The sequence below is a fragment of the Triturus cristatus genome, chromosome 12 (genome assembly GCF_964204655.1).
Source record: "Triturus cristatus chromosome 12, aTriCri1.1, whole genome shotgun sequence".
Classification (NCBI taxonomy): Eukaryota; Metazoa; Chordata; class Amphibia; order Caudata; family Salamandridae; genus Triturus; species Triturus cristatus.
Genome location: NC_140595.1, coordinates 467595586 through 467611528, shown reverse-complemented (window position 1 = coordinate 467611528; position 15943 = coordinate 467595586). Strand labels below are relative to the sequence as shown.

The window sequence follows — 15943 nt, the reverse complement described above, 5'->3', positions numbered from 1 at the left end:
TCACCTGGCTTTCTGCAGAAGCGCCCTGGAACTGAAGACAAGGTCCGCTACTTCCCCAACCACCTATTGCGCTTATCAGACTCTAAGCCACAATGGTAAGTATGGGGAAGAAGGGAAACAAAACAAGGAAAGTAGGGGAGGAATCTCTCGGCTTATGGCACCAACCAGGAGTCCTTCGCATAAGTAGAACTAAAAAGGAGAAAATAGAACAAATAGACAATAAGTACCTATGCCTACAGTGCTACGTACTTAACTAAATAAACCCTTAACTCGGTTAGTACCTTCATCTGCCCTTCTTCTACCTATAACAGGATTCACTAAACCAATCTGGGGCACTGGGCTACAAAATAAAAGAAGGGAGAAGTCAGTACCATCATACACAATGTCTTTAGGCATTAGAAAATCACATGTAGTTACTCATGCTCACCGGGCTAGTCTGGTACTGTTTGTCCATGACTTGTATATCCTTAAATAAACAATAGCTGGATAAAGGCTAATCTTCACATTGAGAATGGACTTCTATCGTCATGTAAGAAGCCAAATTGTACACACAAAAACGTGAATAAATGATAATGAAAAGGAGGCAGCGAATACTCGCTGTTACCGTATCCCCTCAGGTAACAGAAATGTCCACGGCTTCTTCACTCCCCCGTTACTGTTTTGACACGTTGTAGGAATGCGAGCGTGCTGAAAGTTGAGGAGATGACCTCCAACCGCCAGTGGAAGACAAGGAGTAGTGTTCTGTTCCACCACTTCCGGGTTTCAAGGGATCCTTTTAGAATAGCACTTAGCGGACTTACAGAGTAGGGGCAGTCCAGTGATACGAGAGAGCGACACCACGTAGCCCGGCCAGCCGACGGAACGACAAGTCCGGTCGACGGGCGGGACCCGCGATACTCACTACACCCGCCCACGGAACTCACCCTCTCTGTAGTCTGGCTCAGGGGGAAATACGGGCACCGTCTTTGATAGACAAGACGAGGGGCAAAAGGCATAGACTTTCGCAGTTGTGATAAAAGTCCTCACAACTGACTCGCGAGGCAGTCCAACAAAGATTCAGGGCTCTCGGGGTTCAGAAACATGAAGATACGCACGGAACGCAGGAAACCCAACAGGAAACTACAGTTCAGGAACATTACTACGCAAAGCGTGGTTTTCTGGTGGAAGTCAGGCTTTATTGCCTGCCTGACTTCCTCGCGCATGCGAGATAGGGCGCCGCCATCTTAACTCAATGAGGACGGCAATCGTGACAGTACACCCCTCCCAACAAGCCCCCAACTGGCCGAGGTTTGTCTGGGTGTCTTCTGTGAAAGAGACGCAGTAGGCGAGGGGCATGCACGTTGCTGGCTGGTTCCCACGTGCGCTCCTCTATTCCATACCCATTCCAGTGTATCAAGTATTGGAGTTTACGTCTAACTCTCCTGGAGTCTATAATTTTCTCCACTTCAAAATCAGGTTCTCCCATCAATTGTCACCGGAGCAGGGGTCATCGGAAGTTGAGTTCCCGGCTCCACGGGTTTTAATAAGGAAACATGAAAGACAGGGTGTATCTTTAGGGATAGAGGGAGGTCTAACCTCATGGCTACAGGGTTTATTACTTTGACTATTTCAAATGGGCCTATGTATTTGGGTTTAAATTTACAAGACCCTCTTAATTTCAAATGCTTGGAGGATAACCATACCATATCTCCCTGTGTATACTTAGGTTCTGGCCTTTTGTGTGCATCAGCTCCTTTCTTATACCTAGCCTTGGCTTGCTCTAGAGCTAAATGGGTTGTTTTGTGTAACGTTTACAGTTGCTGTACTAACTCTACTGCCGCTGGGGTCGAACAGGAGGATTACTCCGGACAAAGTATGGTACGTGGATGATAGCCAAAGGTGCAAAAGAAGGGTGTGGAGTTGATAGATGCATGGTAACTATTATTATAAGAGATTTCTGCTATCCAAACCAGTTCATCCCAATCTCTAGGTGACTGCAAAACTTGACATCTGATGTATTGCTCAAAACAATGGTTCACCCTCTCTGTTTGTCCGTCTGTCTGAGGATGATGGCTGGACGACAATCAAGCATCTATTTGTAACATGGTACATATCCCTTTCCAGAACCTGGAAATAAACTGAGCACCCCTATCTGAGAAGAGGACTGATGGAAGACCATGTAAGCGAACTATCTGTTGTAAGAATACTGTCGCCAACCTGTTTGCTGTAGGAAGTCCAAGTAAGGGTATGAAATGAGCCATTTTAGTGAATAAATCCACTACCACTAATAATGTGTTATGTCCTTGTGCGGTGTGTGGTAAATCCACTATAAAGTCTAATGACACTGTTTGCCAGGGACGACTATGTGTAGGGATGGGCTGTAGCAACCCCACAGGTCTTTGATGCGAAACCTTGCTTTGGGCACATACATGACATTGTTGCAGGAAGCGTTTTGCGTCCTTTCCCATGTTTGGCCACCAAAAATGTCTTTGTAGGTACTCTAGTGTCTTTTTGTAACCAGGATGACCTGCAATTGGATGAGAATGACACCATTCTAAGGCTTGCTTTTGTAACTCTAAAGTTGGGAGAACCAAGCCTCCTTCTATACAGACGTATCCGGATTCTGTAGTAGGTACATGTGCACCTCTCAACTTGTCTATATCTACAGTATCTTGTTCATGCTTAACCTTAGCTAGAAACTCGTCCTCAGAACAAATCCCTCCTATCACTCTGTCTCTAGATATAATTAGAGGAGGCTCAGTCATTGTTTCTTCAGGATCAAAGCTTAGACGGGACAACGCATCTGCCTTTCCGTTCTTCCTACCTGCTTGGAATTGAATCACAAAGTTGTAGTCACTAAAAAATTGAGACCATCGCAACTGTCTCATGGAAAGAGCTTGTGCCGATTTCAAGAATTGCAGGTTTCGATGATCGGTTAGTACGGTACTAGTATGATTGACGCCCAATAAGTACTAACTCCATGCTTCAAACACCTTCTTTATGGTAAGCAGTTCTTTATATCCGATGGTATAGTTTGCTTCCGCAGGGGTGAGTTTTCGTGAGAAAAAAAGTCACTGGATGAAGTTGTCCAGTGCTAGGGTCTGCCTGTGAAAGGACACCTCCCACTGCCACTTGGGAGGCATCGGCTTCTACTACAAAAGCGTGAGCAGGATTCGGATGGCGTAAGACCGGGGCCTGGGTAAATGCCTTTTTTAACATCTGAAACGCCTCTTCTGCTTCAGGGGTCCAGGTGAATTTTACTCCCTTTCTTAATAATTTGGTAATAGGGATACTAGGCCAAATAAATTACAAATGAACCGTCTATAAAAATTGGCAAATCCAAGAAAACTCTGTGTTTCTTTGACTGTTTGAGGGGCCAGCCAACGATGAATCGCTTCCACCTTTTGCGGGTCCATGCTTAAGCCCTGTGGGGAAATAATGAATCCCAAAAAGGCTACTTGTTGTACGTGGAATAGTCATTTTTCTAGTTTACAGTACAGCTTCGTGTCTCTCAGCCTTTCTAATACATTTCTCACATGCCTTTGATGTTCTTGTATGGAGGACGAGAAAATCAATAGATCATCGATGTAAGCTATGACGTAATCGTCAATCATCTCTTTAAGGGTTTCGTTGATAAAAAATTGAAAGGCTGATGGGGCATTACAAAGCCCAAAAGGCATCACTAAATACTCGTACAACCCGTATTTGGTGCAGAAGGCAGTCTTCCATTCATCCCCCTCTCTGACGCGCACTAAATGATATGCCCCAAGCAAATCTAGTTTAGTGAAAATTTTTGCGTCTTTTATGCGGTCAAGGAGGGAGGAAATCAACGGTAAAGGATATTTATTCTTAATGGTCACGTTGTTTAATGCCCTATAATCGATACAACATCTCAGACCGCCTTCCCTCTTAGGAATAAAGAAAAGAGAAGAAGAAGCAGGAGACCGGGATGGGCGGATAAACCCCATGTGAAACATCTTGTCAAGATATTCTCGCAAGTAGAGTGTCTCTTTTTCTGTCAGAGAATAAACCCTACTACAAGGAATACGAGCCCCTGCCTGTAAATCAATACGACAATCATACTCTCGATGGGGAAGGAGAGAGACTCGTAGCTTCCGTTTCATCAAAGATAGATTGAAGATCCTGGTACTGCAACGGCAAGGATCCTTCTTCTGTTGTAGCAGAGGCCACCCTGGTGGATACAAGGTTCTCAGGGAATGGAATATGAGAGCTGCAATTTTCTGGACGGAATTCCAGTGTCATTTCTTTCCAGTCGATTAAGGGGTTGTGTAGACGTAACCAGGGTATCCCTAGTATGACAGGAAACTGAGGTGAACTGATTAGATCGAAGCCCAATTGTTCATGGTGTCGATGTTCTATATCTACTAGTAAGGGGACAGTGTTGTGGGTAATGGGTCCTGATTTTAAGACGCTACCATCAATAGTCGTAACTTCTTCCCACATTTTCTTTTCTAAACAAGGGATGTTCTTATTCTGTGCACACAGTACTTCCATAAAATTACCTGAAGCACCTGAGTCTATCATGATCTTGACCTCCTGTACCCTGTCGTCCCAAGAGAGTAAGGCCTTAATAAAGAAATGACGGGTATGACACCCAAATGTGTCTAAGGAAGAGACAATTAACCCAGAAGTACCCGAGGACCCTGTCTCCATGGGCCTCGGGTCTATTAGTTTTCCGATTTCTTTGTCTGCTTAGGCTTCACAGGACACTCTCTGAGAAAATGCCCTTGTTTACCACAATAAAGACATAATTTATTGTCTCTCCTTCTCTGTCTTTCTTCCGTACTTAATGGTCCCCTCAATATTCCAATCTGCATAGGTTCTGGGTCTTCACTACTCTTTTCTGAGTCTGCCTTCCGATCCTTATACATAACCAGTCTGTTGTCACTCTTACTCCTTTCTCGTCGTCTCTCATTGAGGCGATGGTCTAGTTTGACCACTAAATCTATTAAGGCTGAACAGGATTCGGGAGGATCTACTACCTGGGACAGGGCATCTTTTAAATCATCCCTCAAGCCTTTATAAAACAGGGCTCTTCTTTTCTCTTCGGGCCATCCCGCTTCTGCCACTAATCTATGGAATGTGGTGATATAGACCGTGAGATCTTTAGTTCCTTGCTTTAAGTTCAAGAGTTCAGTATCTACAGAATGAGTGAAGGTATGCCTATCAAACAATTTTTTAAGCTCTCTACGGAAGGCACTATAATCATGTAAGAGCGGGTTGTTTCGTTCAATAAGGGGTATGGTCCAATTTGCGGCAGAACCACCCAGTTAAGAAATAACAAAAGCCACTTTGGCTTGATCAGTAGGGAAACAAGCTGTCTTACACATAAAATGTAATTGACATTGGCTGATAAATGCGGCAAATTTAGCAGTGTCACCTAAGAATCTTTCAGGAGGGGCTAAGGGAACTGTTTGGGGAGCGGAGACATGTATCACTGAGGGAGACGTGCTAGAGCCTGATCTACCTGCTTCAGTGTCCACTCTCCTCTCTCTCTGTAAGGCGTCTACTCATGAAGCTAAAGACTGGGTTTCCACTTGCAAGTTCCCAATCATATTGGCCAAGTCAGCCAATGTAACTTGATTCAGTTCCATGACGCTCGGGCAGAATATTTTATCTATTTTGTTTGGGCTTTGCATTCTGTCAGAGTCGTTCAGGTGCTCACCTGGCTTTCTGCAGAAGCGCCCTGGAACTGAAGACAAGGTCCTCTACTTCCCCAACCACCTATTGCGCTTATCAGACTCTAAGCCACAATGGTAAGTATGGGGAAGAAGGGAAACAAAACAAGGAAAGTAGGGGAGGAATCTCTCGGCTTATGGCACCAACCAGGAGTCCTTCGCATAAGTAGAACTAAAAAGGAGAAAATAGAACAAATAGACAATAAGTACCTATGCCTACAGTGCTACGTACTTAACTAAATAAACCCTTATCTCGATTAGTACCTTCATCTGCCCTTCTTCTACCTATAACAGGATTCACTAAACCAATCTGGGGCACTGGGCTACAAAATAAAAGAAGGGAGAAGTCAGTACCATCATACACAATGTCTTTAGGCATTAGAAAGTCACATGTAGTTAATCATGCTCACCGGGCTAGTCCGGTACTGTTTGTCCATGACTTGTACATCCTTAAATAAACAATAGCTGGATAAAGGCTAATCTTCACATTGAGAATGGACTTCTATCGTCATGCAAGAAGCCAAATTGTACACACACAAACATGAATAAATGATAATGAAAAGGAGGCAGCGAATACTCGCTGTTACCGTATCCCCTCAGGTAACAGAAATGTCCACGGCTTCTTCACTCCTCCGTTACTGTTTTGACATGTTGTAGGAATGCGAGCGTGCTGAAAGTTGAGGAGATGACCTCCAACCGCCAGTGGAAGACAAGGAGTAGTGTTCTGTTCCACCACTTCCGGGTTTCAAGGGATCCTTTTAGAATAGCACTTAGCGAACTTACAGAGTAGGGGCAGTCCAGTGATACGAGAGAGCGACACCACGTAGCCCAGCCGGCCGACGGAACGACAAGTCCGGTCGACGGGCGGGACCCTCGATACTCACTACACCCGCCCACGGAACTCACCCTCTCTGTAGTCTGGCTCAGGGGAAAATACGGGCACCGTCTTTGATAGCCAAGACGAGGGGCAAAAGGTATAGACTTTCGCAGTTGTGATAAAAGTCCTCACAACTGACTCGCGAGGCAGTCCAACAAAGATTCCGGGCTCTCGGGGTTCAGAAACATGAAGATATGCATGGAACGCAGGAAACCCAACAGGAAACTACAGTTCAGGAACATTATTACGCAAAGCGCGGTTTCCGGTGGAAGTCAGGCTTTATTGCCTGCCTGACTTCCTCGCGCATGCGAGATAGGGCGCCGCCATCTTAACTCAATGAGGACGGCAATCGTGACACTAAGTAGAATATAGACAGACTTGCATGTAATATCTGTGAGTCCGGAGACTGTGGCAAGGTTATTGTTTGAGTATCGGGCTTCTGGGTCCCGCGTATCTGTGGTACGACCATTGATAACCAGACTGCAGCGTAGTGTTGTAGTGGTGAACAGAGCTAATGATTAGTAGTCTCTCAAGTTAGGATGAACGGCAACAGAGGTCTGAAGGACATGTTGCCTTGTTCTGGCTAGGATGAGTTAAGTACGCTAAGTGATAGTTTCTGAACGTTTTAAAAAACAGTGTGAAGAGCCTTTGCAGTCGGGTGTTCAGGACAGGACATGGCGTTACGGCAAGAGCTGCCGACTATGGAGCTGGGAAACTGGGTTCAGTGCTGGCACAACATCCTGTGATCTTGGGCAAATTACTTAATCTCCCTGTTCCTACAAAAACAAACATATCCTTGTGTAAAGTAACTGGTGCTCACGTAAAGCGCTCTAATAATACATTCGGGTGGTGTTTGTGCTACATAAATCTGCATTAAAAAAAAAAGAGCGATGGAGGCTCGAGCACGTCAACTAAAAACACGAGCACTGTAGGGCATGCGCTAAGAAAAAGAAAAAGTAGTTCCAAAAATGGGGACAGTGAATGTTTACAAGTACTTGGTCTATGCTCTGGGTGAAGGGCCAAACACAGGAAAGGCATAACGCATTCATGCCATGGACAAATGGGGACAAAGGATTTGAGAGCGACCATAGAGCAAGCAAATGGAAAGCCCAAAGACAGAACAATACATGCCTCTTCGAGACAGAGCATGCGCTTTCTTGCCGAGACCTAAATAGCTGTACAGAGATTACATTTGCAAAAATCATGTTCTGGAATAATGAAAACAGGTTCTGACCAGAAGAGCATGTGCACTACTGCAATCAGGTGACAGTGTAAGTTTAAGGGATGTAAACTGATTTAGGAGCGTTTTTATGCTGCTAACTTGCACACTTCCTCATCTACTGTTTATATTTGTAAAATAAACATTTCAGTCACCTTTGTTTTAAAATCAGAAATTTTGGGCGGTGTGCTCTGTGAAAAGCTATCTGCCAAGCATCTTTATTCCTGCACAGTAGGCTGGCTCTATGTAAATATTTTTGTAGCCGAATCAGCGAGGAAGTACTAGAGGTGTGTTGCTTTACTCAGTTGGAGTTTACATTGCACTATGAAATTATCTTTAGGTACTTTGCCAGAGTCTATGACGAACGGTAGGTTCTAGCTCCCTGACAAACCATCAACAGGGCTGTATGTATTTTCTGTGGACCACTGTCCCCCAAACTTTGAAAATCGAGCACCAAGTTAGCACTTAGAGAATATTACCATTATGTTGTGATAAATAAACCGAAACATATAGTTCATGGACTTTAATTGTTAATGTTTACTGGGTCTCTTGTATTGACTCTGCACCTGCTTTCAGTTCCCATACTGGCTGAGGAGCAAAGTACAGTGTTTCGTCAAGCATGGATTTTCCGGGGTGCACATCTCGATCAAACACAGCCATAATTAACGCTCGGTTTTCTGTTTGGGGTAGTACTAGGTCACATCCTCGACCCTTACCCGCCAAATTGCCTTTTTAACCACATCTTGGTAGTGCTGGGGACCTTTGGCATTGCCTGCTGGAGCAGTCTTGTCCTTTTCAAGTCTGGTGTTAGCCTAAACCTATTGATTTTATTAAAATTATATGTAGAAGATGCATAAAGGGTCTCTCAGACAGTCCTCTTCCACTCGTCTGTTCTTGAAACAATCCTATTTTTCTTCGAACCACTGCAGCATACAGGATGGGGAAGTGGGTCAGCGTGCTTCAGTCACTGACTAACTTCCGTGTGAGTGACAGGACTCTGCTCTTTCACAAGGAGACCATCCTCACACAAAGTAATTCCCTTCAATGAACTACTTTAGCAATGTGTGCTTTCTGAGATCAATTACATATATTTACATACCTTTTATTTGTTATATTGCCAAAGGCGAGGCAGCTTCCCATCATAAAGTCGTACAATTACAAAAACAATGATAAAGCAGGCATTGTTAAATCCAGAGCAAAAGTCTAGAACTGGCTACCACTGAACACCAGACCTTTTGGCTTTGCCAATGCTTGGTTGAATATGTGTAGCAGGTAGTACATTAAGATCAGCTTTCACTAGTACTAATCGAAGTTAAATTTATATTTGCAATCCTCATGTCAAAGGCTCTCTTATTGTAGGCATCAACACTGGTGTCCCCAGCGCCACATTCAGATTTTTAAAACCTTTAGCAACTTAAAAGGGAAAAAGTAACTTTTCTGCAGTACTTAAATACAGGGGTCAATATGAACAGAAAATCATTGTTCTTATACGTAGAATGTTACTGCACCTGGTAAGATCTGTATGTACCGATCTGAAGTAACTATAATCAAAGGCATCCAACGTTCACATCCTTCCAAAGCACGACCAACACTAAACTGATGCAGTTCAAGCAGTGAAGGGAGACGGGCCATTCTGCTTAATTCATAAATCTGAGGCGGTGCAATCCATATCTTCTGAGACTGGAGATTTTCAATTATTTCAGTAGGTGTTGACCACTGGAAAGAATAATGGATGTTAAAAAATATAATTTCCCAAATTAATCTTATTTAAGTTACGATGATATGCTATAAGGAAAACGACAACAATATAGCATGCAGTAGTACAGTATGTTTGCCAAATGTGCAAAACTGCCGATATTTGTTTACTTGAATTTTGAGAAATAACAAAATAGAACTGGGAACGAAAGCCTGTTCTCATTCCTCTCTGAGATACCATTTCTAGGTTCTTAGGATCCACTCATCTTCACAGAGCACCTTGTGTAAGACATTCTCCTAATTTAAATATTATCCCCAAGATTCTGTGTGGTATGAATTCGCCCTGAAGACCCCCAGCACTCCTTCATAGTGGTGGTTGGTGGTGGGAGACTATCAAGCAAAGTGCAACTTGTTGTCAGCATAGTTATTGGGCTGGTAAGTGCTTGAACTAACAATGTACTGACCAAAAGATGTAGTAGGCATGATACAGCCGATGCTGCCATATGAAAAACATGCTACACTTGAGCTAAAATATATAGCTAGGTGGTCACCTACACACCGGTGAGAGGCAGACTGCAGTTATGTTTAGGTCAGAGTGTCCACTGAAACACTGTTTTCTCTTCTGCTAATACCTTTGAAGCAATGTGACGACTCTGCACAAAAAGGTTAAGCCAGTTTGGGCGTGTCATACCAAGTTCCATGCACAGGTGGAAAGGGGCTTATATAAAGTGGGGGTTAAAAAGTGGTGTTTCCAATTTTAACTTTCCTAAGAATTTTTCCTCTCTGTTACAGAGCAGTAAAAGGAAATACACCACAGATGTAATGAAGCAAGAACCTAAAAAGTAAAACAAGTCCCTGACCAGAAGATAATACTAATTATTGTTAGAATCATGTGCTGTTTTGTGATACTAGAGGGGTTACATCAATTGAGTACTTTCACCACAGTATGTTAATTGTCCAATACACTATTAACATATAATCCTTATAACAAAAACATATATAAAGTGAAAAACCTTAACTATCAGACACAAAGTCTTTTGTTAAGAAAATATACAAAGTCAATTTGTATTAATCATTGTGGTTAAAATCAATATACATTTAAAAACACATTCAGAAACAGTCCATTATTTCTGTACAAATATTTTGATTAAAAAAAAAGAAAACTACAAAAAGTCGACGCTGCGTTTTGGTGCAATAAGATCAACCACCTTTTTCAAAACACTGAACAATACAATATATTAGTATTCATATTATAATAATTTCTACCAGCCTGGCACTGCAGTCTGTGAATACTGCATGCATTTTGGGTCATTACTCTCACGCCCTGTGGGATTTGGTGCTGCAGATCCTGCCTACAGTCCCGGAGTCCCGGGCCACACTTTTCCCAAGCTATTGCAGACGGGAGAAATGCAGCCAAGTTTACGATCTGATGTGGGCTGGACATGACCGACTTGCTGGGCAAGGCGGTTTCTTCGTTTGTGGCCTTGCAGCACCATGCCTGGCTGAGAACGATTGGCTTTTCTGGGGATGTCCAAGTGTCACTGATGGTTTTGCCCTGTGATGTCTCCTGTCTATTCAGAGACAAGGGGAACTCAGCGCTGGAGCGCTTTAAGGACACTGGGTCGGGCAGACAGAGGTCGAGCCATTCCACCCCCCTCCTGGCTGACGCAGCCTCCAAACCCCTTTAGTTTGCCCTCTTACCATCATGGGCTCCCAGTGGGAAGCAGGATACGCCAGCACCTGCCCCACTGGAGGTCAATAACATCAGGCTGCTGGATTCTTCAGAATAGAATGTCCAAAGCGGCTACTTCCTTCCCTTCATGATCTTCCCTCCATCCATGCCACCCACTTGCGAAAAGGTGACAGAGCACCATCTCTCCTTGCTCCGCAAGGAAGTGATGGCTCTCTTGGCCAAGGGAGCCAGAGAGAGAGGGTGCTGATGCCAGAAAGAGGTCTTTGTTGTTATTCCTACTGGTGCCCAAGACCTAGACCGGCACCCTCTCAATTTCTTCCTCAAAAAGCAGTTCATGCTTGCTCAAGTCCTGTCTGCCCTGGACCCGGGAGACTGGATGATAGCATTGGACTTGCAAGATGCATACTTCCATATTCCCGTCCTGCCTGCCCACAGGCATTACCTGTGGTTCACGGTGGGCCACAAGCACTTTGTTTGCTGTGCTCCCTTTTGGTTTTACCAGCTGCCCTCGGGTGTTCACCAAGGTGATGGTGGTGGTTGCAGCTTATCTGAGGAGATCAGGGGTGTTAATCTTCCCCTATCACAATGATTGGCTGTTGAAGTCAGGCTCCCCCAGTCTGTCATCTCTTACTTCTAGACTGCTGAGGACCTCCTGTATTCATTGGGGTTCACTATCAACATGCTGAAGTCACACCTGACTCCCTCTCAGACGATGCCTGTCATCAGAGCTGTTCTGTACACAGTGCAGTTTCAGGTCTTATCTCTCGACTGGCGAGTCCAGGATATTGGGGCTATGATACTGATGTTTCATCCTCTATTCTGGATTTTGGTGAGACTGACTATGAGGCAACTGGGACTCATGGCCTCTTGCATCCTGCTTGTGACACACGTCTGCTGGCATATGAGGGCTCTGCAGTGGGACCTGAAGTTCCAGTGGGCGCAGCATCAGGGGAATCTCTCAGGGGCCGTGGCTACGCTGGCAATTAGGAAGACGTGCTTGTATAGAGCTTCGCCGGAGGCTCCCTGTGTCGGCCTACATTATCCACACTTACTGATCTTCTGGGCCTGAAACTTACCCTAACAGCCGCTGAACCAGTCCTGCGGCCCCGGTGAGAGTTTTGGGCCGATTGGGAAGTATTCTCCGCATCGGGACCTGTGGCTCTTCCTGTAGCCCGGTGAGACACTACTGTGGTAAATAATTTAATTACCGGGACTTAATTTGATACGGAAACATAATAAAAAAAGCTCAGTAAATAAGAGGCAGGATCCGTGGTATTAGAGGTTCTAAATGGGCTTTATTCCAATGGTCGATTATAATCGGTTGCTCCAGGTTCCATCACCACGAAGGTTCAGGAAGTGAAGTACATACGTTATTGACAATCAATTACTTTTATACAATAGGCATTACAGTGAGGCCAATACAAGAGGCGTAACAATTGATAGTGGTGATAATATATTCATACGTAGCAAAAATAGGCGTAACTGGGAGTGATGAAAGAACGTCATCAGATGTGATGTCATAAGAGGTGGTTACATGAAAGAATTTCGCAATGTCAGCAGAAATACTTGGCAGATATGCGCGCGCAGCAGTATGACGTGTGATTGACGTGCAACTAGGGGGTGAAGGGGACTTGATATTTAGCTCTACATGTGGCGACAGAAGTCTGGAGGGTCAGGTCAACCTAATCCCAAATCATATCTAACATCCTATGTTTAAAGAACTATGTTATCCAAAAGAGAGGTCTCTTAGAGTAGAATCTTATTCTATACTGACTATACTGACGGTTAGTGCGTGTACAAGCGTCTAAGTGTCTACACTAGATGCGAGGGCGGAATCTTCCATAGTAACAGGGCTATGAATTACTTGTATGAAGACAGAGAAATCGGGCCTTTGCTTGGTAGCTGGAAGAATGTTTACTTAAGCTACTAGACAGGAATGCATTGGGCAGGGAGCGGAGCAGATAATTTTCGAAGGTGAAATACAGTTCTTGGCAGGCAGCAAGCTGATGTCAGGCTTCGTGAGCCGCGCAGAGAATGAGACAAAGTTCATGGTCACAGATGCAGGCTCGGACTGGAGCTTCAAAGACAGAAAGCAAGAAGAGTTCGATGACAGAATCAGGGCCTACTTGCCTGGACTGTAAAAATGGCATAAGTGAACCATATAAAGGCAGTGGCCTTTCGTACTTAGGAATGGAATATCCGGCCCATTCATGGCGGATCAACAGAGGACATGTTAACGGTGGACGCACACGTATTTGCGTCTTCATAACTGGAACTGGAGGGAACATACATGTACTTGTAACATGCACATAGAACCGTTGGGGTCCAAGATAGGGGACATAACTGACCAGAAAAATCCATATTTCCACATTCCCTCCTTGTCCCCTACTTGCCCGTCAAGAGATATCAATCTTCATTAATCCATTGATCTGTTCATATAGCATCATTTGTTCTTCTTTCTTCTTCCGGGATCTTGAATGAAAATCTTGATGTGGAATGCACGATGTGGCACACAGACCACAAATCGCTGGTCCACATTGCAGGCATAAGCAGCAACTGAATAATATGAGAAGGCCAATACCTAGGAAGGATAGAACTCTCCATCCCCAGGCTGATAACACGCTCCAAAACCAACCGGACCAAGTCCAGGTGCCTGGATTCTGGTGTATCTGGCTTACAATCTTATGAAGGCGGGTTATGGCCTTATATACAGATGGCGAATTTTCTGGTATGAATATGCAACAGCTTGATCCGATGACCCTACAAGCTCCGCCCCTATCGGCCAGGATGACGTCAAGGACAAGACGATTTTGAAGCACAACAATCCGCATAGCAGACTGCTCTTCTGTTAAATTGCCTAAGGCGGAAATAGTTTCGTTCACTACTGCTTCAAGGGTTCTAGTCAATCTACGTATCAGCTTACTATTAGTAACGGTACCTATATAGGGAAAGAGACCTTTATTGAAATCTGTGTATTTTTCCCATGCCGTTTCAGTGTAATCGACTATTGGGAGATCTCTCCTTTCTCTATTGTGTACTAAATGAGTATTTCTGTGATAATCAGGAGGAGCTAGGAAAACAGGTGGCAAAAGGAATCCAATGTAGCAGGTACCATCCCAATCTAGAGGCAAACGTACATATGCCGTCTGACCACATATAAAATAGGAATGGCGGGAAGCTCTAAATGTAGACTTGCCTTGATCACTAAATTCTACTACAGTGGTGCATCTACTATGGCCCATATGTATGGAACCATTCTTTCTTACACATAATTCACCTTTTACTGGAAATATTGACATAGCGGGCAAAATTGGAGTAGCTTCGGATTCGACATTTAGGATCATAAGATTAAGCGTAAAATTACCTAATCCATATACTTCATTTTCTAGATCAGTTCCTGTTCTTTTGGGAAGTCCCTCCTTGTTAGGATAGCAGACCTTAAGTAAAACTAAATTCAAATGTCCCCATACCCAGTTATCTTGATAAACTGCAGAATTCGAATCCAGAGAATTAATTAAGCTAAACCATGCTCCACAGGAGCCGTTGTGTGTGAACGGGTATGGAAAAAGAGGTAGAATTCCTTTATAGTTCTGATGGGGAGGGAGTCGGCCACATATCCAACAATTTGTAGCATTGCTAACCTGATGGGAATGATGTAACATACTAATAAAAGTGTTATTGCGCAGCGCAAATCTGTATGACAATTCAAGCGGAGGTAATTCACTAAAAGAATGTTCAGCAGTAACATTGTAAACATGTCTAGAAATAGGATAATATATGTGCAACAATATACTTGCAGTAATTATTAAAAGACTTGAGAAAAACAAAATTAATAACGTCACTATGCAATGACTACGCAGTGATTTACAGTACGCCTGTCGTTTCAACATTTTTCGGGTGCTTTCTCTATTCAGGTCCAAGGGATACATGTCAGAGACAATTCAACCGCTTCACCTTGGAGAGGACTTAAACAATCAAATTGCTCGACTGATTGGGCCTGAGCTTTAATTTATAAAGTTCGGAGTCACTTTTTTCCACAAAAGGAAGTTTTGAGTCAATGGGTGAAGACACACAAGGTGTGCTATTCACATCTGATTTCAGTCCATGAAATTTCTTGATATGACTTGAATGAATCCATCCTTTTCTGCCTTCGATCTTCACGGCTGTTCTTGTTGTGAGCAACACCAGCTGAGGTGACCTCCACCTAGGTTCCAGCTGCGTCTTTCGATCAAAGTTCCTCACGAGGACTAAGTCTCCCGGAACCACGTCATGGGGTTTCACCTCAGTGTTGTCAGGAAAAGCTGCAGCTACCTGTGAACGACAAGATTGTAGTGCAGACATCAAGGAAGCCAAGTAATCTGTCAGCATGTTACAGTCAATATCAGTTATTTTGCGTGGTATAGGCGTCCCCCACATATTTGGTGGTCTGCCGAAGATCACTTCATACGGGGATAGCCCTGTTCGAGAGTGTGCTATCATTCTTGTGTAAAAGAGTGCAACTGGTAATGCTACTACCCAGTCGACACCTTTCTCTCTGCATATTTTGGATAATCTTATTTTCAGAGTCTGATTATGTCTTTCTACGAGACCTGCTGCTTCGGGGTGTCGGACACAGTGGAATTTCCACTGATAGCCTAACAAAAGTGAAACGTGTTTCATTAATTCGGATGAGAACGGCTGGCCATTATCTGAGTGAACAACACGTGGTAAACCGTATAGTGGGAAGAATTCTCGAACCAACTGTTTGGCAGTAGTCGGGGCAGTGTAATCTGAAACCGGGT

At 44.0% G+C, this 15943-nt stretch overlaps 1 protein-coding gene across 3 annotated transcripts in view; it reads right to left on the bottom strand.

Annotated features, from left to right (window-relative positions):
- LOC146776116 (acyl-coenzyme A diphosphatase NUDT19-like) overlaps positions 1–15943 on the bottom strand; it is a 168041-nt gene that overhangs the window by 93108 nt on the left and 58990 nt on the right. For all 3 annotated transcript variants that reach the window (XM_085637637.1, XM_085637636.1, XM_085637635.1), the window contains one exon: positions 9283–9490. In XM_085637637.1, coding sequence (XP_085493763.1) covers positions 9283–9490 — 208 coding nt within the window. The remainder of the gene's footprint in view (positions 1–9282; positions 9491–15943) is intronic.